The 27,293-nt window shown below is 42.8% G+C and overlaps 2 protein-coding genes across 4 annotated transcripts in view; one reads left to right on the top strand and one right to left on the bottom strand.

Moving 5' to 3' along the window:
• Window positions 1-1,285: 1,285 nt before the first annotated feature.
• On the bottom strand, window positions 1,286-9,450 carry MRPL44 (mitochondrial ribosomal protein L44). Its single transcript, XM_036254256.1, has 4 exons — window positions 9,275-9,450; window positions 7,117-7,585; window positions 3,142-3,320; window positions 1,286-1,688 (listed from the first exon to the last, which is right to left on the bottom strand). Exons 1-4 carry the CDS (start codon window positions 9,448-9,450, stop codon window positions 1,517-1,519), a joined length of 996 nt encoding a protein of 331 aa, XP_036110149.1. The 3' UTR covers window positions 1,286-1,516.
• Window positions 9,451-13,096: 3,646 nt separating this feature from the next.
• Window positions 13,097-27,293, top strand: part of WDFY1 (WD repeat and FYVE domain containing 1) — a 39,971-nt gene continuing 25,774 nt past the window's right edge. The window contains exon 1 of one of the 3 annotated variants that reach the window (XM_036254808.1): window positions 13,097-13,329. In XM_036254808.1, the coding sequence (XP_036110701.1) occupies window positions 13,193-13,329 (137 nt within the window). In that variant the 5' untranslated portion in view covers window positions 13,097-13,192. Of the gene's footprint in view, window positions 13,330-18,025; window positions 18,246-21,301; window positions 21,324-27,293 lie in introns of those variants that run through there. The other 2 variants (XM_036254811.1, XM_036254810.1) reach the window with 2 other exon arrangements.

Raw genomic sequence — 27,293 nt, 5'->3', positions numbered from 1 at the left:
AAAGTCCTGCAAACTGCCCTAAACAGGAGAAATTTAGGATCACACTATTTGGGGGGTGGGGGGTAGGGGATAAAGAATTACTGACTTTGCAACTAAATTCTTTAAAAAAAAAAATTCTTTGTAAAAATGTTCACCTAAAATAAAATTTGAATACTCTAGCTGGAACCTGATGCTTTGCATGATGAATGAGTCAGTATTTGGAGGACATTTATCATCTTTTGCTTTCCAGAAATGTTCTGTAATCTTTTTTCTCTAGTGTTAATGAGCAGCTTATCAAATCAGGTTTACTTGTTGTGGGTGACACACTAAGTGTGACATTTTACCGCTGGGTTTAGTCCTCTGTCCGTGCTCAATTATTGGGAGTTAACTCTCAAAAGGAAAGTGAAATAATTTATATTTAACCTATCAATTCAACCAACTACATAATCCTCGAACCTTCTACTCCCCAAACAGTCTCCATTAGCTGTGCTATCTGTAAACCCTCTTACAGGTGACGCAAGTTCCACTTTCCTGACCAGTCTCAGGAAAGTCTCAAAGGCCCTTCACCTTCCTTTATAAAAAGATTTCATGGCAAAGTGCTATCCGTTTAAAACATTTTACCTTTTCTATTCTCAACTCCCATTCCCGTTTTCTTATTAACCCCTGGGCATAACTACTGGCAGACTGAAACAGAAAATTATTACTGTTGCCAAAAAGGTCAAGAAATCAGAGGGAACTGAATTGGCAAGTGGATTACAGAATTGAACAGGAAGGATTAAAGAACCAGAAGATACACTTAAGATTTGTCCTCCACTGAATTAATGTTATAGTAAAATACTTAGAACAGTGCTTGGCACACAGTAGCTATGAGTATGATTATGGAATATTAAATTGATAAATACATATTTTATTTTCACATTAGCCATGGCATCAGTCCTTTAAGCTGCTTTTGACCTTTGTGTTCTTTTAAAAGCATTCGTTTTATAGAAATTGAATAACTAGGAAATGAATTACTATACAGATTTTTAAACCTGGATAGAATCTAGAGATCATGTCAATACCTTACTGCTATAATATGCACCTTATGTTTCTAAAGGTTAAGTTATAACATCACTATTTTAGCTAAAATTATACTAGAGGCAAAGTTCACTCACCTAGGTATATCAAACTATAATGAAACAATTAGAGAAAGAGTAACTTTTTTATTGTATTACAGCAAAGTTCACATAAAACATACATTCAAATTATGATACCTCAGAGCTAGAGGTGAATAAAACATACCTAATTGTGCAATATATACAATAAAAAAATCAAAGACCATGGAAAAATTTACTGGGAAAACATCAAAAAAGATGAGGAAACAAAAATAATTTAAGAAAAAAAACATGTGCCCTGATGAAGACTTGTTTAATTTTAGGAACTCAGTTTAAGGAATAAAACACATTCCTTTACAATTTGAAAAATGTCCAACTTTGAACACCTGACACTTGTCTCAATGCCTGGCTCACAAACTTCAGGTTCCCACGTCTTTGGCTGGCTAGCTGGCAGTGATGGTCTTTTCTGCTCTGAAATTCTCTTTGGGTTTGGAATAATCCCACGGCCGTCTGTTCTCAGTGAACCCATAGAGCTTCCTGAGGGCCACTCGAGCAGCTTCCTCTTCTGCAACCAGGACTGTCTCCCCAGGTCCTTCTGCAATCAGCTTTTTATCACTAGAATAAAAAATAGCAACATTCGGAAACTGTCTGATGCATTACAGAGCTCAGCCCACAGATCAGTTTAGCTTGTGAATCTGACATTGTCCACCAGGACAGAAATATCGTACCACTCTTTCTACCAGCAATAGTATATGAACTGCCGGTAAAGGAAGTGTTTAAGGGTTGCTGATCTGGATCTGAGGAGCAAGAGTATATATCGTTTTGCTTTGTACTTTAATTAAAACTAAAGATGAAAGTTTACAATACCACCCATTTTTCTTCTGTGATGTCCTCCGTTGCTTTTATAGCTATAAAGCCCTACATCATATAAAGATTAGAAATATATTTATCCAAATTCTTAGTGATCTTAGATATTCACTGTTTATATTTAACACTCTAATCTACCTAAAATTAGTTTGGGGCAGGTCAACTGTTGACTAAGAAAACTAAAGAGTTCTGAACATGAGTTATACATTTATACATTTTGATGGACTAGTAAACCCTTCCTTTCCCAGTGCTTGGCTCAGCTAAAGCTGTTACAAGTGTAGATAGGGTTAAAGCTGTAAAACCTGAGTCAAAACTTTTATTTTTTCCGCCCTGGCCGGTTTGGCTCAGCGGTTAGAGCGTCCGCCTGCGGTCCCGAGAGACCCGGGTTCGGTTCCCGCTAAGGGCATGTACCTCGGTTGCAGTTTGTCCCCGGCCCTGGTTGGTCGTGCGGGTGGCAGCCACTCGATGTGTCTCTTTCACATCGATGTTTCCCTCTCTCTCTCTCTTCCTCTCTCTCCCTCCCACTCTGTCTGTACAAAAAATAGAAAAATGTCCTCGGATGAGGATAAAAAAAAAACAAAAAAACTTTTATTTTTTCCTACAGAAATATTTAGATTAACATATATTCCACAAAATTCTACAGTAATAATAGCTGGTTATCAACAGCTGCTATTAGCATGAAAAAAGTGAAGGGATTAGAAGTATAAATTCGGAGTTACAAAAAGAGGCACAGGGATGTAAAATACAGCACAGGAAACACAGTCAATAATATTGTAGTAACTATGTATGGTGCCAGGTGGGTACTTGAATTATCAGGGGGAGCCCTGGCTGGTTTGGCTCAGCAGTTAGAGTGTCAACCCGCGAAACCAGAGAATTATCAGGGGGACCTCTTTGTAAATTAGATAACTATCTAACCACTATGCTGTATACATGAAACCAATATAAAATAATATTGAATGTCAACTGTAATTGAAAAATAAGATTTAAAAAGAAAAAATTCAGGGGGAAAAGCTACTACTAGCACTCCACAGATGACCTTTTGCGAAGGATGACCAGCAGGAAAGGAAGTAGTACATAATCAGAGGAATTAGATTTTACAAAGTCTTTTAATGTAATTAGAGGTTATACTAAGGAATTATGAAAAGTCATTTTTTAAGGCTCCCAATCAATGTTATGAAGTTAAGTTTAAGATTCTACTGACCAGTATAAGCCAACGAAATACACAGGCAAGGCTGTGGTGCTCCCAGACTGCCTGGTAAGTCTCGACTCAGGAGCTGAAATATTCCTTTTTTTCAACTCTTCCACCAGCAGCCCCATGGGATTGACGATCTTCCAAATCTCAAAGAGTTCTTTCCCAGTCAGTTGAGTAATTAAGAAGTCCTGAATATAAAAATACAATTTATATGTTTAAATTAGTATAAACAAAATAAGGACCATAATTCAATTTACAATTTTAATAGAAATTAAAAACTAAATGGGAAAAGAAAAAAAATGTACAATTCCTTTTCATTCCCATATAGTTTTCTCATATAAATTTTATTACAAAAACCATAAAGGTGAAATCCTATCTTATAATTTAGAAATATATTCTTATCAGTAAGAAAAATATTTTTAAAAAGAGTTTAATGAATAAACAGTAATAACTTCTGACAGAAACTCTTGTAAAAAGGCAGTAAGGGTCTTTTAGATAATAATACTTCTTTGCCTAGTTCATATTTTTAAGAAATCATTTAAATAATAATTTCATTATTTCGGCAGCTGTGAAGCTGCGAGATGGCGAACAGGCTGAGGGTGTGCGCTCGGTTCTCCCAGCCCTTCGAACCTCCCTGGATGCTCCAATAAAACGCTTTGATTTACCCCCCCAATATAATAATTTCACATTAACTACCTTTTACAAGTGTTTATGACTTGATATACTTTCAATTTATGAACTAAAAAAACACACAAAAAACAGAGGAAGAAAGTATGAACATTCAAAGCAGAAGAGAATTGTTTTTGGCAATAAATCGTATTATATAGAATATATGGGAAGAAACATTAATTTTCACAGTACACTGCAATTAACTTGTGTTAACAAACACAGTACATAATAGAGTGGGTAAATGGGGGCAGGCAGGAGAAATAAAGATTCCTCAGTTCAAAAATTAGTCTATTTCATTACACCACTGCCCCAAAGCCAGACCTCTATTTCAGTTTCGTTAATAAAAAATATTTCTTATTCTCAGTTGGGGATTTTGAATTGTTTAATGTACAGAGATAGAGATTCCTTGTGAGACATACATGGTTATTCACATTTCACATAGAATAACCTATTTCACATAGAATACCAACTGTAGGGTAAGGAAAACAATTCTAATGCCTAAGATATTTGTAGAAGTACAGAAATCTCTGGGATGACTGCCTATGCCTCCTATTGTTTCCTCTTTATTATTAGAGCTGTCAGGGTGTGGGTTGTTGAATATTCCAATCTCTTTTCCCAGTATACAGAAGCAGTATGAAGAAATGTTTCTAAACTGCACATATGATTCTCCCCAGCTGTCTCTACATCAGCCCTGACAAGATCATCAAATTATACTCCTTAGCCTGGCTAAGAACAGTGCTGCTCAAGTTTTGGGGGGCAGAAGTACCACCTGGAGAGCTAGTTAAAGCAGATTCCTCGGCCCTCCTCACAGATTCTGATTCAGTAGTCTGAGGTGGTGCCTGAGAACCTGCATTTCTAACACATTCTCAGTGACACTAATGTCACCTCTGCCAAACCATGTTCTAAGGACACACAAGTTCAAAAGATCTTCCACACTTTTGCTCTTAAAGGACCAGATTCTCTATCACTTTCCCAGATACAAAACAATCTGGCCAGTTCCCCAATCACAAACTCACCTTAAGGCGTCTTCCTGAAATGTCCTTAGGGGCAAGCATGTCTGTACATCTGCCCTAACCCTGCAGAGTTGCCTCCTCTCTGTAGTACCTCCATGAATGCACCTCCCACATTCCACTATCTGTCCAATGAGCTGTGAATGGGATCCTGATGGCAAAAACCATATCCTATTTAGCCCAGGCACCAGTGCTCAGCACAGGGCCTGGCAGGACTAAGACATTTCCAACCTGTCCATTCTAATGCTGGAGACAAAAAGTCTTGACTTGAGAAAGGCATCCGAATTACCTAATAGGCTCTGAAACTGGATCTGTCAAAGTGGCACTAAAGTATGGTTAGCAAATATTTCTGAAATAATCTCATGACTACCTCATAGAAAATTTTAAAAAATGACCAACAATTGTTTAGAGCAGCGGTTCTCAGTCTGTGGGTCACGACCCCTTTGGGGGTTGAACGACCCTTTCACAGGGGTCGCCTAAGACCATCGGAAAACACATATTTCCGATGGCAATTCATAACAGTAGCAAAATTAGTTATGAAGTAGTAAGAAAAATAATTTTATGGTTGGAGGTCACCAAAACATGAGGAACTGTATTAAAGGGTCGTGGCATTAGGAAGGTTGAGAACCACTGGTTTAGAGCGTTCTAAGCCTCCACATAAGCTAGTGATAAAAAGAATGAAAATCAAGGAAGAACTTGTGAGAATTTCCTTAGAAAAAAGCTATTTAATCCTGGGACGGAAAGCAGGGGATGCTCTTCCCTTTCACCTTCAGCCTGGGGGCCTTGAGAAAGTGTCCACTGGCCTCTGAATTTGGGGCGAGGGGCGTAGAGGCAGCTGGCAGCTAACCCACATTCCTGGCATCCAGGCAACAGGCTGGCGGAAGCTGCCTGTAATAGGGGACATGTCTGCAGCTGATGTCTAAGGCATAAACCCTTAGGACCTGATGTGGAACTCAGAGGGATGCCATTTTTAAGGAACTCTGTCCAGGAAACCAGAAGCTGAGAAGGGAAGGAGCAGCCAATAGCATGTCAAGGACCACGGTTGGAAGGTTCCAGCAGGGGACACAATGCCCATTAGAGTCTGTTTTAATCATCAACTAGGTTCAGAAGCACTACACCAACTTACAGTCATCAAGTCAAGTAAAAATCTGCCTTCCTTTCTCCTTTTCTTTCCCTGAGCTCCTACTCCAGAGGGGACAGTTAACACACCTGCTTCCCAAAGGCAAACAGGAAGCCCACCTATCATAGGCCTCAGCCGGGGAAAGAAGACAGCTTTTACCTATGAACAAAGCCTGAACGTTGGTTAGCACAGGTATCCTTCTCTACAAAAATTATCAAACTCGCCCTGGCTGGTTTGGCTCAGCAGTTCGAGTGTCGGCCCGTGGACCAGAGAGACCCTGGTTTGGTTCCCACTAGGGCATGTACTTCAGTTGCAGTTTGTCCCCGGCACTGGTTGGATGGCAACCAGTCAATGTGTCTCTCTCACGTCGATGTTTCTCTTTCTTCCTCCCTCTCTATCTGAAGATAAATGCAAAAATGTCCTTGGGTGAGGATTTAAAAAAAAAAAAAAAATCAAACTCAGTATCAAAACCAAGTGGATAGATTCCAACAGCAAGGGATGCTGGTTTAAAAGACCCAACGTGCAAACGTCTGATTCAAGACTGTTTTCATTTTTTTTTTTTAAATGGTTGTGTGGAATTTTCATTATGTAAGAGTAACTAAAAAACATACAAACAACAACAAAAAAAACCCCACCATATTTTCATCCAACACAGAGGATAAAAATTCTCCCAGTTAATAACTTCTAAATGGACAGTGGAAGTCAAGTCATACCAAATATATTTTGTTTTAATTAGCTAAGTTATAGGCTAACAAGAAGTTAGGTGTACATCACAGGAACTCAGAATTCCAAGATTTCATCACGTAAACATGAAGGTTCCTAAGCACACGAGGCCCTCCCCTGGTGTCCTTAGTCTCATTCATTCACTGCACATCTACTGAGCACCTGCTCTGGAAGCAGTGTCCTTGGACCTAAGGATGCAAAGCTAAAACATGGCTTGCAGTCCTTACAAACCCACAACCCAGTACTTAATATTCACCCCTGATGATGTCCTCGATGAGAGATAACTGGAACGATTCATATGCTACCATAAAAAAGCTTTAGGTCTTTCTCAGTATTGGTAGCAAGCAAATTTCACACCACAACCTCCCATGGTCATATAGCACAGAAATGAATTATGAATAGAAAATTTTCTCTCTGCCCACCTCAAGTATGTTTCTGTATGTGCAATCAATAATGACCTACCCTGATGAAAAGTGCGGTCCTCTCAGAGCCGCTGCTCTGTAGCAGGGCTCCAATTACTGCAAAGAAAGTCTGCTGTAATACAGCCGGGGGGACTGGAAATTCCGCACTCAGCGTTAACTGCTCAACAGCCAAGTTCCTAGCCACATGACACACGACTTCCTCACCAGTGAGAAAGTCAACAAGACTTTGAACACCTTCAGCGGGCAAGTCTGGGAATGCATCCTCAAGAAACTGTGTGAGGCAACTTTGTGAAAAAGATGAGCCTTGTTCAGATAGTTCTTGATTATCTTTAACATTCAGAAGAACGGCTTCTTTATCTATTCCAAGTTTTTGTCGTTTGGCCTCCTCACTTTTAATGTAGCAGCTATTAACAAATGCAGTTTTGAGAAGATCGAGGGAAAAGGTTTCCTGTAGCCGATGTCCAAATGCTTGTATTTCAGCATGGTAATCCCAGTTGGGCTTCTCTGAACTGAAAATGTAAAACACAAGACAGTAACAGATGGTAAAGAGAAAAACAAGATGTTACTATGGTGCAAAAAAGTTTTCACTGTGATGCAATGTTGTTAATTATATAAAGGAAACTTAAAAGATTTTCATTTAAAGCTAGGCTTTGATTTTCTAAAAGTTAAAATTCAAGTCAGATGACTGCTTGTTTTTTGCTAGATACATTGTTGGATTAATTTTCCCTTTGAGCCAAATGCTACATTAAAGCGCCCTAAACATGGAACTACACTTAACACCTAGGTGTAAAATGCAAAATATAATTTCAGCCAGGCCCATGTGGATCAGTGGATTGAGCATCGTCCCATGGACTGAGAGGTCAGAGTTTAATTTCCGGTCAGTTCTGGTCAGGGCACATGCCCAGGGTTGCAGGCTCGATCCTCACCAGGGGGTGTGCAGGAGGCAGCCACTGTGTTTCTCACACTGATGTTTCTAGCTCTCTCTCCCTTCCTCTCTCTCTAAAAAAAAAAATCAATAAAAACATAAATTATAATTTCACAGGTTCAAGCCATAAATAATAAGTTCATAGTATTTATCTTATATTTGATTAAGTTTTGAAAAAATCCATTTAAATTAGCAATTAAGCAATCTAGTACCAATATTCTAAGTAGGTTAAAAGTTCATAATCATTCCCAAGAATGACTAAAAGGTCCTTTTTTTTAAAAAAGACAGACAATGAACCCAAAATAAAACTTCGAAGTAAAAGAGATCAGCAAAGTATAAAATCTGAGTTGTAAATAATAAGATGGAATATCCAATCCAAAAGTTTCTTCCAACTATAAAAGCCTAAGACGACTAACTGTACAATAACAATGAAATGTGAATTAAAAAGAAATGTTTTTTTTTCCTATTAGGAAAATAACTTAATATTTGTGTTCAAAGAGTACAGTAATATGAACAGGTATATTCCTGACAGGTGTATAAACTAGATTAACTTTGGGGGGGTGGTAACATTTGATAGCTAGCAACATTTCATGCTAAATCTCCAAAGAAGTAATAACTTCAAAGCTATTCACTGTTACGTCAGTTATAATAGCAGTAATATGGAATTCAAAAACCTATATACGGAACCATGAAAGAGTGACGCGCATGTATTTATGCTGCCACGACGGTATGTCAGACACATTACCAAAGGAAAAAAGATGCGGAATCTCGTGTACAGCAGGATCTGCTTAGGAGCTGTCAAGATCCGCGTCTCTTTCTACCGGACCTTCTATTCCCGGGACAAGATTAATGAGCGCAAACCCCTAAAGCGAAGAGGCTTCCCTTTTACTCTGGACAGTGCACTTGTGTAACACACGACGTGTTTCTCCCCCTATCGCGATGCTGTGGGGTGTCTCCTCCCATCACCGCTCCCACAGACGTCTCGGACGTGACAAAACGGGCCACCACGCCCCGGCCCTCGGCCGGGCTTCGCCCCAGCCGGCCCGTCGCACAGCGCGCAGAGGACTGGCTTCCAAAGGCCAGAGGGAAGCGTCGGGCGGCCCCGCGCTCCACGCGCGGCAGAAACCCATTTCCTGTGGCCCAGTCCACGCGTGCTCGTGTTGTCTGCATCGCAACCCTCCTCGGCTCCAACCAGGAGCGCGTTAGCGACGAACTACCCTCCCCGCCGCCGGGACCTCGACCGCCACCCGGACCCGTCCCGAGGCGGCCCTACCGGCGGACGGGCGGCGGCGGGCACCGGAGCAGGCGCCGCCGCTCCAGCTCCTTCTGGAAGCGGACGGCGGCGCGGAAGCTCTTCACTTCCCGCACCGGCGGGGCGAGGGCGGGCGCGGCCGGCGCCAGGAGGCAGCGAGGCGCCCGCAGCAGCAGCCGCCCCAGCCCCGACGCCATGGCAGGGCAGACGGCAATGGCGGCCGGAAGGAAAAGCGTCGGACCGGTGTCGCGGTGACACAGTCCCCCGGAACTGGGGCGCTGAGCCAGGCGGGGGCGGGGCCAGCAGGCAGTGGGCGGGGCGGCTGTGGTTTTTTCCGGGAACAAACGCAGGATCACAAAAAGACGGAGCATCTACAGACTTAGAGAGGTTTAGGAGACTCAGCCAACGTGAACCCTCGTTGGAACACATCAACTCAAATAAAAAGGAGATATGGATTATTTTAGTACTAACAAGTTTTTAAATACTATCAGAGAATGATTGGGGGGTCGTTACAATGATGGTATTTTAGTTGTGGTGATTTTTGGGGGTTTTTTTTGTCTTTACTTTTTAGAAATTTCCACTGAAATATTTACTTGTGAAAAATAAAGTATCTCAGATTTTCAAAATAATTAGGGTGGGAGTAGGTGGGGTTATTCTTGAAGTAAACATGGCCCCGAGTTGCTGTAAAAAATAATAAAGTAAAATAAAATAAAATTGAAGACGGATTAAGCTAGTCTGCTCATTCCCTCCAGTGGTTTTTCCATCTCACTTAAAGTTAAAGCCAAGGTTTTTTACCATTTCTTGGTGCTTGACATGGTCTGTCTGGTGACCCTCTGTCCTCATCACCCTCTGCAGGCCTCACTCACTCTGCTCCAGCCTCCTAGATGTCTTGCCAATGCTAGAAAACCCTAGGCACGCTGTCCCCTCAGGGCCTTCCTGCACCCCTTTCCAGGACGTTCTCCGGTATTTCCACACAGCTTACTCCCTCCTCTCTTTGGTTCAAATGTCACCTTCTCCGTGAAGCCTTCCCTGGCTACTTGTCTCAGGTTGCATTCTCTGCAAGCAGATGCTGAGACAGGGGTTGGTGCACAGAGTGTTCATTGGGGATTCATAGCTGTGAAGACAGGGAGATGTAACAGGAGTAGGCAGATCAAGTCAGCTGCAATGCAGGCCTGGCAAAGCCTCATCCAACACAGGAGAGAGTTCTGGAGCCAGTATTGCCCATTTGTGTGTCCTGGGTCAAGTTGAAATAGGCACATCTTTATATTCATGTCTCGTTTAGTTACTGAACTCAGGCTGCCCCGTGGAGGGCTTGGCTGAGCCACAGTGGCACTCTGCAGCTAAGGCAGACTCTCAAGAGATAAAAGCTAGAGACTGCCTGCTGACTGTCCTCCTTCCGTGAAGTTGGGTCTGTGGAGTGTACCTCCGGATATACCACACCATCCTATGTAAAATTGCAAAACTTCCTAGAGTCCCTATCACCCTTCCAACTACTTTCTCCACAGTGTTTTAACATCTGTTAATAGACTATGTAATTTGTTACTTATTTTATTATCTGGTTCTTCTACTGAAATATAAGTTCTAATGATAGGGCGATTTTGTCTCACTTAGGCACAACTGCATTTAGAATAATAAATAAATATTTGTTGTTGGGAAAAAGTTGTTCAACAGCCTATTCAGTCATTATACTGTACAAGCCTTACAAGAACCACATCTTATTCATCTTGTCAAAGCATGGCACATAGTAGGTATACAATACACATTTGTCGAATAGATGAATAAATACATCCATGAATGGATATTAGCTGTATCATAAGAAATTACTAGTACAGCAATGTCCAACAGAAATACTATATGAGCTACATATATAATTTAAAAATTTTTAAACAGATAAGATTAATTTTACTAATATCTAATTTAATTCACTGTATCTAAAATGTATCATTTCAGCATGTAATCAATGTAAAAATTATGAATGACATATCTTACATCTTTTGTTCTGTATTAAGTCTTCAAAATTTTCTGTTCATACTACATCTCATTTTGGACTAAGATACATTTCCAGTGCTGGATACAATTCTGCAATTCAGGAGTCAAAATAATATATAGTGGGGAGGAGGGTTCGAAAGAGGATGTCTTTGGAGTTAATGACTTCTTGGGTCCCAATCATGGCTCTTTAACTTACTAGCTGTTGATGTTTTCCATCAATAGCCACCAGGAACACATCTGTAGTTGAACAAGTTGGGTTGATTGCCTGTTGGAGGGGAGTCAGTGATAGGAAGGACTTTGATTTACATTTGTGTTAGGTGATACTGGGGAAAGTTTAAGGAAGAAGGGCGTCCCTCTGGACTGGATACTGTCAGGAAGTGGGGTTAATTCTATGATTGGATATCTTAATAAATCTTGTCTTTATGTAGGAAGACTAGACTGAGGCTAATGCTGTAAATGGTAAAGGAACAGGAGTCACTCATATTAGCCAGAATAGGGGGGCTTATGGTCATTTTTGCGATTTGGACAATGTTCATATTCTTACTGTGTTTAAATATGCTTATGAAGTCGCCTTGTCTGATGTTTATGTTCCACAGGAATGAGCTGTGAGCACCCAGCCAGCTCCTAGCAATATTGAAGACTGGTTGATAATACTAGGCCAACTCTTGGAGGTCAGGGCTGGCTTTCTCTTTCTCATAGTTATGTGACCTTAAGCAAGTGATTTAACTTCTCCTTGGTTCAGTTTTCTTGTCTCTAATATGAGGACGCAAGAGCAATTATCTCTCCATTTCTTAAGGTTACCAGTATTAAAGGAGATAATCCATGTAAAGAAACTGGGATAGTGTCTAGCATATAGTCACCACTCTGTGTGTGTCACCCGCTGTCTTTCAAAGATTCTCAATTGCACTATATTTTTTCACATTAACATCTCTGAAAGGAAGATATCTTCTAAATAAAGGCTTTTAGAATGAATACAATGTAGTAGTATCATTTTCTGAAGGTTTTGGTATGGGGGACAATTTTTCTTCCCTGCCAACTGCTCAATCCATTCTTGAGTAAAGGAGTTTAGTTTTTGTGGACAAAAGGGGCCCACATACTAAACCTAACAAGCCCAAGGAAGGCCTGCGTGGCGGCCCTACAAACAAAAGTAGCCACATAAGATGGTCTGAACATAAAAATTCCTAACTAAAAGCAAGTCATGACAGGTAGTCACATCCTAGGCCTAAAGCTTTCTGACAAAGGTCACTCGTTACCTTAAGTGAGCCTAGCTATTGTCGTTTTCCATCTAAGACAGCATACCTTTGGAGTGTCAGAGTTATCTCCTTTACCAGATGTCTCAGGACACAAGACAACAGAAGCCCTCATTGTTATCATGTTTGCCCCCAATACCATCTCTATGTGCTGCAAATGTTAACTATGTTGTACCCACCATGTGTCTCTCTGTTTTACTTTTTATCTAATCCCAGAGATTTCCACTCTTTGCTTTCTCCTGCCCCCTTAATCCACCACCAAGGGATTTCTTGTCACTCTCTTTTGTCTCCTTCTTTTATTCTAATGTATAAAATAAGATGCAAAATTGCCATTCTCTGGAGCATTTTCTCCATCTGTTGAGATTTTGTTTTCCGGAAACCGTGGTCAGTTTGGCTCAAATAAACTGGTAGAAGACCTTTCCTTAGGCTGAACTTTCTTTCCTCTACATTTTCAACCTTTACACCTTTCCTTCCTTGTGGGCAGGCGTCCTCTGTGGCTCTCTCCGGGCCCTGTACATTTGGCTGCGCCGCTTCCCCAGGCAATACGGGAACACGGTGCGCGGCACTCGGGGGCTTACGGCAGCGCGGCGCCCACGCGCCAGGAGCCAGAGCGAAACCGGCGGGTCTCGCCCGCCCCGCCCGCCCGGCGGTCAGCTGATGGGCCGCTCTCCCGGGAGGCCGCCGCCGCCGCCGCGCGAACATGGCGGCCGAGATCCACTCCAGGCCGCAGAGCAGCCGCCCGGTGCTGCTGAGCAAGATCGAGGGGCACCAGGACGCCGTCACCGCCGCGCTGCTCATCCCCAAGGAGGACGGCGTGATCACCGCCAGCGAGGACAGGTCTGGCGGCGGTTCAGCGCGGGCCGAGGGCGGCGGGGTTCCGGGCAGTGGGGTCCGCGGGCCGGCCCCTCTCCCCGTGGGGGCGTCCCCGGTTCCTAGGACGCGCGGCCCGCTGCACCCCTCTGTCGGCTGAGACCCCGGGTTTCGATCCCCGCCACTCCTCCCCCGTCCGGCCCCGGGGTCCCTGCCACGCCCCTCCACTCCGGGACCCCTGACCCCTGGCGCCCCTCCAGCGAGGGCACCCCGGTTCCCGCGTCCCACTGCGCCCTTCCAGCCAGGGACCCCCATCCCAAGCGCCCCTCCAGCCTGAGACTCGCAAATCCGCAGTGTCTCTCCGGCCGGGGACCCCCACCGCCCCTCTAGCCGTATCCTGCCCCTTCCATCCCGGGACCCCAGTCCCCTCCTCTCCGTTGTGGATCTCGTCCCGACCTCCGCGGGGCTTCTCGGCTCGCCCCGGTCAGTTCCCAGCCTCCGTCGCTGGGAAGCAGGAGGGCGGGCAGCCAGTCCTCGTGGCCCTGGCGGCCGGGATTCCCTGAGAGCCAGGAACCTCCAGGGCTTCCCCCCTTTCTTCTGCTTCACTCTGGGCTGTACCCGCTCTTCTGCCCAACACCAAGGTCCCTGGGTAGTTTATTTCTGCATAACTGCCAGAACCACCTGAACTCTTGTTTACTGAATCGTGTTTGTTTGCTTTTTTTCTAAAAGCGACTAATTTTTCTTTAAGGCTTAGATGTTTTTATTTTCAAGGAAGTTTTACGTGTCCACCATTAATGGAAAGCCAGTATTACTTGCCATAACCCCTTAAACTAATAGTTAAAACATGTTACTCTGTGCAGCTAAAGTCATCTCATTCTTGTTATGAGACTTCTTCCTTTGAATGCCCACTGTACTTTGGGAAACACTGATATGATCCGATTTTCTCATTTTACCCAAGAGGAAACTGAGGCCTTTGGAGAATCTCCAAGATATTGGTGAAGCCAGAAATGCCACCCAGGACTCCCCCACTCCAGCTCTCTGTTCTTCCCAGGGCGGTGTGATTGATTGGAGAGAGATTTGTTTAAAACGTTAGTGTTTTTAAAAACCCTCAACGTTTTAAAGGGTTAGTGCTTGACTGTGAGAATTTGGAGGAGATGACTGGTGTTTATTGCATGAAAGTGTTTCCTTGGTACAATGAGTGGTCTTAGATGGTGATGTTCCAGGAGATGAAAGGCTCTCTTCTGAAAGACGGAAGGTACTGCTGTTCTCTTAAAGCGGGAGGCCTAGGGTCCAGCCTTTTGTAATCATATGTTTGGAAATAAGTAACTTTGAGAGCCTGTGCAGAGTGGGAGAAAAAACCTGAAGCCGCAGTGCCTACTCGACCTCTGTATTCTGCTTCTGAGTGAGTTTATTGTGAACAACGTAGTGGCCTCTCCCTCCCAGTTTACAAGTCACTGACCTCAAACAAAGTAGGGAAGGACCCGGATGTGGGAGAGAGAGGGGTGCAAGAATCCTAAGGAGAAGAGGGGAATGTAAAAAAAGGTGAAGGACAGAATAATGATATTTGCATGAAATGAACATCAGTGGGGACACTTTATAAAAGTTTGCTGTTTTTATTCAGTAAAATATTTTATTTATGACTCATGCACATTGGGTAAATTGCTGAATATTTGAGATTATTGGCCAGGAACAGTGCTGATAAATGTTTTATGGGAAGTGATTATGTAGCTGCTCTGGGACTGAAATGTTCTGGGGGAGCCTTAGATCAGCTCATTTTTTTACTTGGGCACAGCAGGGCACTGGCAGATGACTAGGCCAGGTGAGGGTTGGCACCTTGGGATTCTAATTTGTGTTTCAGGCCTGTGGAACTTTTTTGAAGGTAGGACAACCCTTTTAGCTAGTGCCACATTTTGAGATTTAATGAAAGAATATAGCTGTGGGTTTGTTTTTTGGTTGTTGGTCATGGTGGTTTGTTTCTACATTGTCATAAATATGTGTCATACTCTTCAATCATTCATTTATTTACTTATTCATATGTTTAGAAGTGCTGTGCTTATTGAGTACTAGTCCCTGGGGATACAACAGGGATCAAAAGCCACAGTACCTGCCTTCATATAACTTCTGATTCATTGATTTTTATGGCCCCTGACTGGACACAACCAGCATATTAAGAAAACAGAATATTGACCACCCTTATTCATCAAACAAGCATTTGTTGGGCGCTTACTGTGTGTGGACCTGTGGCCCAGAAAGACAGCTGACTCCAAAATCACTGTTTCCAAAAGGCTGGGTAGAGAGATATGGCCCTGTGCTCTCAGCTTCCAGGGTGCGGGGAAGACAGAAAGGAGTGTCATTAAGTGAGGGCCAGGCTCAAGGAAAGCCTCCTAGGGGAGATGTCACTGGATAGAGGAGGGGTCGGTGTGAAGGAAGGAGGTTTCCCATCCATCTTCCAGGCAGAGGGAAAGAACAGGAGGGAGGAAAGAACCACAGTTATTTCTAGGTGACCAAGGCAAAAGGTGCATTGGTGGTCATGGCAGGAGAGAGTAATGACAGTTGGAGGGCCCCATGTCCAGTTTTGGAAGGGACTTCGTTGTGGGCCACTCAGGAATTTGGACTTTATTTTGTAGGTAGTGAGTAACCATCAGAATTCAGAGCAAGCAGATGACATAATCAGAATTTGTACTGTAGAAATAACAATAGCTAGCTAACCTCTGTAAAGCCCCTTCTTTGTGTCAGTCCAGAATTGGACGTTATGTATGTTACCACATGAATCCTCACATCTCCCCACGAGGTGGGTGCAGTCACCGTCCCCAGCAGTTCCAACATTCAGTACATTCTAAAAAGTCAGAAGTGTGGGGTTTTTTGGTTTGTTTTTGTTTTTGGTGTCTGTTTTTTTGTAAGTTGGGCCTGAAAACTCATTGGTGCTAAAAAATTAACCTGAATAGGTGAGGCTGTGTGTAATCTTTATCCCGTGCAACGTGAATATTTGTTTTCCTGCAGAGACAGCAATGCATTTAGTTGCAGGTGCTCTCCCAGGCCCCCCTGGGAGTGTCACTGGATACATGTCCTATTGCAGTGGACATTTGACAGTTTAGAAAACTGAGGTACAAAGACATTGCAGTAACTGCCCAAGGGCACATAGCTAGTAAATAATAGGGCTGAGATTTGAACCCATGTCTGACTCTGAGGCTCTGGTTCCTTCCGCCATGATCCAGTTTTTCTGCACATTTGGAGAGACTGAGATTGACTGTAAGTGTCCAATTTGGGTTCTGCCTTTTGCTTCTTCCTTTATAGTAGTTTTCAGGGTTAAAAAAAAATTGGCTTGCACCTTTTCTCTACAACTTCCGCTTTAATGTTCAGAAAAAGTAACTTTTAATCTTTAAGGTAGGGTCTAGCTGAAGTTAGTTCATTTATAAAACCTAAAAGCAGTGAGAACTGGCTGAGAGCATTTTGAGAGGAAAAGTGAAAGATGTGAATTTAGTGTCTATTTTTCTAAACTCTAGGCCAGTGATTCTGAGCCAGGAGTAATTGGCCCCCCCCCCCCCCCCCCACACACACACACTCCCGGGGACATTTGGCAATATCTTGAGACATTTTGGTTATCACCATTGGAGGAGGGTGCTAATGGCACCTAGTCGGTAGAGGACAGGGATGCTGCTCAACACCCTGTAATGCACAGGACAGTCCCTCATAAAAAGAATTATCCAGCCCCAAGTCATTAGTGCCAAGGTTGAGAAACCCTGGTCTGGGTTTGCTTATCTGGTCTCTCTAGACAGTGAGTGGTTCTCAGACTTGAGCAAGCATTAGGTTTACTTGGAGGTCCTGATAATACACAGGCGCCTGAGATTCTGATTCAGTGAGTCTGGGGTGGAGCCTGGGAGTTCGCATTTATGCCACATTCCCAGTGATGCTGATGCTGATGCTGCTGGTCCGGGAACCACACTGTGAAAGCCCTGCTCTACCAGAGAGACCGACCAGTGATTGGCTACTGCTTGCCTGTGCAGACCCACCGGGAGACAAAAGTTTGTCTTCTTTTTTTCAGCTTCTGGGATATATTTTCCTGGAGTCATTCACATATACCCATCTACTTCCCAGTAAAACCAAACTATACATGACAGAGCTAAATACAAATACCCCCCGCCCCCAAATGTATTGAACCAGTGTGGAATATCGAGCTGAATTTCATCATACCTGGAGTCACCTCTATGATCCTATTAGCCAATGTCACCTCAATAAATTTAATGGAAAATAAATAAATAAAAAGAAACATTCAGAGGTTTAACAGAGAAAGGCTGTGTTCTCTGTGTGTATTCATTCTGCTTTGTTGGAGTAATAAATTCCCTTAGTTCTTTTGTTTGAACTTTATTCTCCCACTATACCTAAAGTAGTCTTTTTAAAATATTTTTCTTTATTGATTTTAGAGAGAGAGGGAGAGATAGAAACATCCTGTACACCCCCGCACTGGGGATCGGCTCTCAACCTGGGCATGTGCCCAGACTGGGAATCGAACTGGCGACCTCTTAGTGCATAGGTCAACGCTCATCCACTGAGCCACAGAGGCTGGGCATGAAGTAGTCTTTTTAACTTTAGTTTAAGTTGTCTGCAGTTTGGAACTAGAATATTTGAGCATGCATACTTTTCAAAGTGTAAGAATGATAAATTTGTAAAGTGTAAAAAATTTGTTGAGTCAAAAAAGTGTGACTGTCTTTCTGGTCAGGAAACTGTAAAAATAACATAACCACAGTACTAAGTTGAAGAGTTGGAACTGTAGCCATCCTTCTCCGGACAGAGAAACAGAAAATGAGACCCCGCCTTCAGAACAGAGCTGAATGTGATGAGGCAGCAGGAATTGGTTCCCTAGACACATTCGCCTTTTGAACTTCTTTCCTCTGGAATGCACCAAAAATTTAGGCGTCAGTTGGTTGAAGGATAGACTTTAAAAGGTAAACGCTTTATTATAAAGTCTTATAAATAAGTTAAGGCTGTAGCCTGCTGTCTTTATTTTTGAAAAACAGAGTTTGAAGATGAGTGTGCTTATACCATTGCTTCGGGGCCAAGACCATTTGCAGAAATCTTGCAGAAGAAACTCAGTTTTGTCTGGCCCAAGCCAAGCATAGACAGATCTCATGTGTGTGAAAATATTTTAGGATGTTGCACTTAGGCTGGTAAACAATAAGGATAATAGAAAACCAACTTTGAAAACTATTGCGGTAGCATCTTTTCTGTTGTCATATCAGCGATTTTCTTTAATATATTTGTTTACCCTTAGACATAGGAAGATGGTTTGAGGGGAAAGTTGTATATTTACTAACTGTTCACGTGGAAACAATCTTAAATACACAACTTGATTGTTAAGTGTTATGCTTAGAAGGAAGCCTGGCGTAGCTAGTTTGTATAGAAAGGCAGGCTGCTAACTGCTGAATTTATGTCATCACACAGTGCCTAGGAGTAGACCCTTTGATTGTGTTGTAAAGTGAAAGAGTGAGAATTCAGGCAGCCTGGGTAGGAATGCCTTTATTCCTCTGTTGTGAGAGTGGTCCCTCATTGTTCTATTCATTTTCTTTTTATAGCATGGTTAAGAAAAGATTCCGGATCCAGGATGCCTGAGTTTGAATCCCATGTGACATTGGGCAGGTTACTTATCATAGTTTTCTCGTCTACAAAATGTAGACAATAATAGGACCTACTTCCTCGGGTTTCGATCTGTGTGCAGCCCATGGAATAGTGCCCAGCACAGAGAAAGCGCCGTTCTGACTATTATTATTCTCATTCCCATCTATTTTCCATTCAATTATTGAAGTCTCATCAAAAGCTAAAGATGTCTCTGCTTACTGTGTATGTATACGAATAAAATAAAAATTTTCCTTCTGAATAGGACAGTGCCATTTTGCGGGGTCACTTACAGATTGAAGTTGTAACTGTGAGTCATGCCTCTTCATCATTTCCATATTTGTTCACTCACAAGTCATGTCAGTCATAAGTTTTCCTGTATAAAATCTTTGCCCTGATGTGCTAGAGGATCCAAGACCACCCCCAGGTGTGTTGATTCACTAGGAAGACTGCCACCACATGCTCGTCCTTATGGCCATGATTCTCGAGAGCAAAGGACACGGAACAAAACCCGTGAAGGCAGAGGTATGGGGTGAAGCCCAGAGGGAACCAGGCATGAGCTTCCAAGAGTCCTGTCCCGTGCAGTCCCCCGGGAGTGCTTCCTTCCTTCAGGACCGAGTTCTGACCCCGGGGGACAGACTGTCTCCCAGGAAGCTCATGATGTTCTCAGGACCCGGGGTGCAGTGGGGCTGGTCACCTGCCAGGATTCCAGACTCTCCGCGGGAGAGCCCGTGTCCACCCGTCTCGCAGATGTTATTTTAGTGAATCAGGAAACATTCCGGTAGGAATAAGGAAGCGTGGAGTTAACACAGGCTCCTCTCCCTTACTGCCTCAGACTGGGCTCTTCGCGATTAGTTTAACCTTGTGTGTTTTAAGACTTCTAGGCTGTGGATAGAGTTCGAACTTTTTTTTGTTTTTCCAAGTTAAGAAACTGTTTCCTGGACCCTGCGCTGACTCTGTTCTGTCTGGAATGGCTTCTCCTTTTCAGAGGTGGAGATGGTTTATAGCCTTCTTGGTGGCACAGAGGTCACAAGAAATCATTTGGTCGCTAAGTCAAAAGATAGCAGCAGGAGTTTGTTTCTCGAGTGACAAAGAGCCTGCCACCTGGCTTTAGGAGAGGAGTTATTCGTTTAGGTGCAGAAGCCACAGAAGTGACCCCCCCGCCCCAAGCCCCATACAGTGTGCCAGCCAGGAATCCGCAGTCGGAGCATCATCGTCACGTGGACCCTTGAAGCTGCCGGAGATTCCTTCCCCAGACTGCAGAAGGGATGGGCATTTCATTTTTCTTAGCAAATCTAAGTCTCTGTAAAAAGAGGCTGGTTTCTCTCTGCCTTTCCATTTAGATATTGATTCAGTCAAAGCCTTGTGCTTCTCCCCTTTTTTGCCAAAGGAGAAAGGCTTATTTCTGCAGCAGGAATGCAGGGGGCAGAGTTCAGGAGACTTGGTGAAGGAAATGACTATTTATTTGATAAGAGCAGACTGTACCAATGGCCCTGTCTGTTCCTCTCCCTTTCAGGCTAACCTCTTAATCTTACGGATCCATCCTGGCTACCAGACTTTGTTAGACTTGGAAAAATACCCTTTTCTATAGATAATAGACATGTTTGGAAATTTATCAAGATACAAAATAGTATCAGCAGTCCAAAGAGAGACTGGAAAATACGTTTCCCTCAAGCATACCATTTTTGCTCACAGTTTAAAAGAAATCAGGCCTTGGGCTTAATTTGTAACATATGCTCTGCTCTGCATTCTCTTTTTGATTGATGAATTGGATAATCTCTCTCTCAGTTTATACTTGAAATACGGTTAAATTGCTTTATTAAATATTAAATTGTTTGGAGATGATTAGGGTTTTTTTTTGAGAAATTTTAGAAAAGATCTGGTTTTAGAAATGCTGACTTGTCAGGCGAGGTGGAAGGTGCCCTTGTGAGTTTACAGGAACACTCGTGTGCGTGTTGGAATCTGCCTGTCCAAGTGTGGGCACAGTCTTCACGGTGATCATACTGGGAAATAACATGCACAGAGCCCAAATGTATGTTCTTAGGGAGTTACAGGTTTAAACATGGTATTGATCATGATGTCCACAGATGCCTCTTGGCTTGGGAGACATTGCTTTTCTGAAGAAAATTCATCCTTTAAGGTCTGTCATTGCTCCCACTGTATTTAGCTTGATTAGATGAAGCTTTATAGATTTGGTGATTCCCTGATGTATATTTTTAACTTCCTTCTAGTCAGCTCTTTGAAGGAGTTAAACAAAGGGGCTGGAAGAAAATAAAAGGAGCCTCTCTGCCTATTCTCACCCTCAGGCGTATCTCTGAGAAGATCAAAGATTAATCTTCCTGGAATAAGTACTTTATTCCTAATCAGAACTGTGGGTTTTGGTCTGCTTTTCAAGTATCTACTGTAATGAGGTAAAAGAACATACAGATTTATTATCCTTGGTAGAGAAGTGAAAAATATTGAACAACATTTGAGTAATAACTTCATTTATGCTTTTACAGTAATTTCTTCAGTTTTTGACCCTGTGTTTAAATTAAAAGTTAAAGTGGAGTTGTTTGTTTACTAAGTACTTTGGAATCCTTGGCACGAAGTTAATAGCAAAGGCTATTTTTTTTTTTTAACCTCACTTGAGGATATTTTTCCATTGATTTTCAGATAGAGTGGGAAGGGGAGAGAGAGAGAGAGAGAGAGAGAGAGAAACATTGATGAGAGAGGCACATTGATTGGTTGCCTCCTGCACAATCCTGACCGGGACCAGTGACCAAATGGCAAATGAGGTACGTGCTCTTGACCATAATCGAACCTGTGACTCTTTGGTCCGCAGGCTGGTCAGGGGACGAAGGCTGTTTTTAATTTTAAGATCAGGTTCCTAAATCTTCTTAAAGGTATTCTGTTTGAACAGATGACCTTGTCTCAGTTAGCTATCGCGCCATAAAAAGCCGCCTCAAATTTCAGTGGCTTTCCAATGTATTATGAATGTTCCTGAGCCTGTGGGTCACCCGGACAGCCCTTCTGGTCACACAGCCAGGCCCACTCGTGTGTGTCAGCTCTGCTGGTGTCAGCTGGTCCTTTCACGCGTGTGGGGGTTAGCTAGCTAGAAGCTGGTGGAGGGTGGCTGCAGCGGGCTCATGAGGAGGTGCTGGCTCGTTAGGGCTTGCTGAGCGGGACCCGGGAACTGCTTCCCCTCTCGGCTCAGCTCCGGGTATTTCCTCCAGGGCCCCACAAGGAACCAGTCATTGCCTGCCCTCAGGTAGGGTACCTTCTCTTCTACCTGCCCCCACTCAGCCTCTTCCCCTCCCTGCACAGCCTGACTCGGCGTAGTTATGGAAGTTAGTTACATCATTTTATATTGTGCTTTAAAAATTTTTTTTTTTTTATTGATTTTAGAGAGAGAGGAAGGGAGAGGGAGAGAGAGAGAGAAACATCGATCAGAGAGAACATCAATTGTCCGCCTCCTGCATGCCCCTACTGGGGATCAGGCCCACAACCTGGGCATGTATCCTGACCAGGAATCGAACCGGCGACCTCTTGGTACATGGGATGACACTCAACCACTGAGCCACACCAGCCAGGCTATAGTATGCTTTTTTAAAAAATTAGTATTTCATAAACTTTTTTCATGGTTCTATGTTCTTCACAACTAATTTTGAATGACTTTATGAGCTATTGATGAATGTCATAAACCTATCATTATTTAACATTTTTTTCAATTTTTATTCCTTTGATTGATGCTCATATGAACTTTTTAAATGTATAGTTCTTTTTCATCCTATTAAATAATCTTCAGGATCAGTTGCCAAGCATGGAATTCCTAAATCAATTTTTCATTGTTGTCATTACTGTTGTTGGTATCATTATTATTATTATTAGGTGGGAAATTTGTTTCTCACTGTATGAAGCAAAATAACAAAATTTTTGCCCAAGAGTCAGTTCCAATTTACAGTGCTGACAAAAAATTATGAGAATACTAGAAATGGCACTTTACATTGTTTTCAGCTGTTCCTTTGCTTATTCCTGCACAGTAATAATACACTTTAAAAACATTTCAGTCTGAAGTATTTAAAATAAAGTGCTGCAATCTAACTTTGAGATTTCATTTATCTAGAAAACAAATGTGTCATTATCGATAGGCAAGGGGATGGTAGTGTGTGTACATTGTGGTTAGGTACATATAACAGTGCACAGAGATGCCTTTCCTTGTCTCTCCATGGAAGACACTAGCTACCTGTGGGGCTGTCCTCTAACGAGAAGGCCGAGGAGACGGCTGTCAGTGTGTGTACATTGTGGTTAGGTACATATAACAGTGCACAGAGATGCCTTTCCTTGTCTCTCCATGGAAGACACTAGCTACCTGTGGGGCTGTCCTCTAACGAGAAGGCCGAGGAGACGGCTGGCAGTGTGTGTACATTGTGGTTAGGTACATATAACAATGCACAGAGATGCCTTTCCTCGTCTCTCCATGGAAGACACTAGCTACCTGTGGGGCTGTCCTCTAACGAGAAGGCCGAGGAGACGGCTGGCAGAGCCCTGCACGAGGAAATCCGCAGCGTGGGGAAGTTTGAAAACATTTATGTAGGCACTGAAAGAAATGACACATTTCCTTTCTAAGTACCTTTTGGAAAAATGTCAGACTATTGTTTTAAAATAACTTAAAAATAGAGCTTGGCACAGAATGACCATGTTTCTCAGGTTTTAAGAGAAGACTTTTTTTCAGATGCACTTGGTCTTGGAATATTAAAGAAAATCCATGCACTAGAGAAATGGATAGAATAAACAGTAAGAAAAACATAAAATTAGTTTAGGTGAGTGGGTGTAAATTTGTCAAAATATTAAGAAAAGTTAAGTTGTTTTATGTTAGTGGAGAGAATGGCTGAGATATTCATCTAGGCAGAAAATATTGTGGTTTTTGTAAAACTAAAACTGTTTGATCTTGACACTTTAGTGATCATATGGTTTATTGGTTTATTAATACCATCCTAGAGTTTATAATAGTTTGCGCTTGTAAAATGTTACTAAACTATTATTGTGCTGCTTTCAACTTATTGAATAGTAGATTTTACTTCCAATTTATTGAACAGTAATTTTATTTTGTCTGTGGAGTTTCTTGACTTTTTAGTAAGCAGCCCAACTTAAGCCTGTTTTTACAGCCATTTGTTAAACCAACGAGACATGTTCTGAAGAAAACACAAAACAAATTCCTATATTACTTAGTAGAAATAATACAACTTTGTTAGTTTCTTGGAAGTGCTGGAGTGCTGGGGATCAACCTAACATTGTTTTGATTTAATCTTGGAAGTGGGAGATTTTAATGCATTGTCTAAGGAAGGGAAAGAATGTGGTTTGAAAACCCGAAGGAAGGGAATTCCAGACAGAAGACGTGAATACAGAGGTAGAGCTGATTACCAAGGTCAAATGCTTAACTTGGAACCTGATTCCCAAGCAAGGCTGGTCTACTCTCAGCCTGGACCTGATTAACACTTTTCGGATGAACCACCCCAAGAGATCATTTAAGTCTTGCTCCTTTCCTAGTGTGTCAGCTGGGTCCAGATCAAGTTGTAGTACTGACGCTTGTCCAAAGGAAATAATACTGTTTCCAAAATGCTGGGGTCTAGGCAGGTTCCACTGTGACCTTGGGCTAGTTTAAATATCATTCTGACGCTGCCCAGGGGAGGTGATCGGTTGGAAGAGACAACCTCTAGAGTTCTGGCTCGCAGCGGGCTCTGCTGTCTGAACCTGCTCTTCTCTCGAGGGGACACAGGGACGAGCACGTGCCCGAGTCCTCCACTGAGCTCCCTGCGCATTCCTGATCCACACTTTGGCGGTTGATTTGAAGGGCTTTAGAATGTGCCAGCATTCTGTTCTCTAGACACTTAAAAACCCTAACAGGGAGGGAGCTAGCAGGTCCAACCCCTTTGTGACCCTGTGTGCGTGAAGGCAGTGACCTTGACAAGGCCCTGCACGCCGCCCTGATCTTCAAGTGCCCGGCCTCTGCCTGTCTCTGGAAATGGAGCAGAATCTGTGAGCAGATTTGATGCTTCCAGGGCAGTTGGCCTTTCACTTATTACAGCTCCTTTGGCTTCAAGCCCTGTGTTGAACATAAGTAATAAAATGTATCCATAAGCACTCTTTGTTAAGTGACATCAAATATAATCAACAAAATGTAGTGTAGTGTTAGTAGTTCAGACCTCGGGATCACCATTGTGAGCTTCTGCTGATTATTTTTGACGAGGGAGTCATACTGCAGTGGTACCCATCCTGCGATGTGCCCAGATAAACTGCTGCCTGAGGAAAGTTCTGGGTGGGGGAGGAGGGCTTAGAACATAACCTGTGCTCCTTATATTTGGGCCACTTGATCACATCTCTCTGGGATGCAGGGTCTAGGTTGGTTGAAACCCTGATTTGAAACAACCAACCCCTGGTGGGCTCTGAGCACAGGGACAGTGGGATGCATAGCTCCTTGGGGGATGTAGCTGCTAATGGCCATGCCTGACAAGGACCAGAGGGAAGGGCCCAGGTAACCTGAGAGGAGGCTGCACTGTGGTGGGCGTGCTGAGAACGGGCCAGCGTCTTGGTAAGGAATGATTGCTTCTTAAAAAGCAAACAGGCAAAAACCTGCAACACCATTATCACACCTAAGGAAATGAACAGCACTTTTTAAATAACATGCAATAGCCCTGGCCAGTTTGGCTCAGCGGTTAGAGCGTTGGCCTGTGGACCAAAGAGTCCCAGGTTTGATTCTGGCCAAGGGCACGTACCCTGGTTGCAGTTTGTCCCCAGCATCGGTTGGGGTTGTGTGAGTGGCAACCAATCGATGTGTTTCTCTCACATCGATGTTTCTTTCTCTCTCTCTCTTTCTCTCTCTCTCTCTCTCTCTCTCTCTGTCTCTCTCTCCTTCTCTCTCTTTCTCTCTCTCCCCCCTTTCCCCACTCTGTCTGAAGATAAATGTAAAAATATCCTCGGGTAAGGATAAAAAATAAATAAATAAATAAAAATAAATAACATGAAATACCTAGTCAGTATTCATATTTTCAGTGGTTTCATAATGATGTACGTGTATTTAACAGCTTGATTGAACTGAAATCCAAATAAGTCTGTGCACTGTGATCGCTTAATATGCCTCTGAAACCATTTTCTTCACAGGCTGGCCTCTATCACTCTTTCCCCCTCCTTCGCAAATTACTTGCAGGAAAATGGAGTTATTTGTCTGTAGACTTTCCTACAATCTCAGTTTTTGCTAAATGCACCCCTGTGGTAGTGTTTATTATATTTCTCTGTATTTTCTGTAAATTGGTAGTTGGATCTAGAAGTTTGGTCAGATTGCATTTTAAAATACAGTTGGTATCGCCCTGGCCAGTTTGGCTCAGCAGTTAGAACGTCAGCCTGTGGTCCAGAGAGACCGGGGTTCAGTTCCCGCTAAGGGCATGTACCTCGGTTGCAGTTTGTCCCCGGCCCTGGTTGGGGTCGTGCAGGGGGCAGCCACTCGATGTGTCCCTTTCACGTCGATGTTTCTCCCTCTCTCTCTCCCTCTCTCTCTCCCTCTCTCTCTCTCTCTCTCTTCTTTTTTCTCCCTCCCACCCTTTCTGAACAAAAAATGGAAAAATGTCCTCGGGTGAGGATTAAAAAATAAAAAAATAAATAAATAAATAAATAAATAAATAAAACACAGTTGGTATTATGCTGAATTTATCAGTTTGTATAGGGCTTTCACTTAACATCATGTCATGAGTATTTTCCCATGCTTTAAGTATTTTTCATAACTTGATTTAAATGGTTCCAAACAAGAAAGAAGCATATCATGAGAAAGTTTTAACCTTTGAGGTTTGTGAAAGAAGAAAGCCAAGTAATCATGCACAGTAACCAAGTAACACCAGAGTGTTTAAACGTTTCCTCCACGAGTGTTAGATTTTGAATTAAGGTATTGAATTAGAAACTGTAAAAATCAAACGTTTGTTTATACACGCTTTAGTCTGATCTCCCTCTCTCTGTCTTTTAATTTTGGATATGAACTTGGACTTTCTAGAACTTCCTGTCACAATATAGGCACCTCAAAAAAGAGAGAGAGAGAGAAAGAAAAGAGCCTGCCTCGTTATCTTACTTTGTTAAATGTGTTTGAATGAAGAGACCGTGTTTGGGACTTTTCTTGGTGTCTCATGCAGACATAGTGTATTAGTACCTGCTTATAGCAAACAACAAAATAACTTAGACTGGTTTAAGCTGCTGTGGGTATTATGGTGAATATGCCAGGGTGTCTGCCTCCCAGAAGCCAAGTCTAGGGACATAGCTTCACATCAAGATCAGCTGGCATGATGGATTTTCCACCTCGACTCTCTTCAACTCATTTCTGGTTCTCTCCATAGCTCAGCCTCATTCTTAAACTTTTT

This window comes from Molossus molossus, unplaced genomic scaffold, assembly GCF_014108415.1.
Source record: "Molossus molossus isolate mMolMol1 unplaced genomic scaffold, mMolMol1.p scaffold_m16_p_11, whole genome shotgun sequence".
In the NCBI taxonomy this organism is placed as follows: Eukaryota; Metazoa; Chordata; class Mammalia; order Chiroptera; family Molossidae; genus Molossus; species Molossus molossus.
This window is presented reverse-complemented; position numbering and strand designations above follow the sequence as displayed.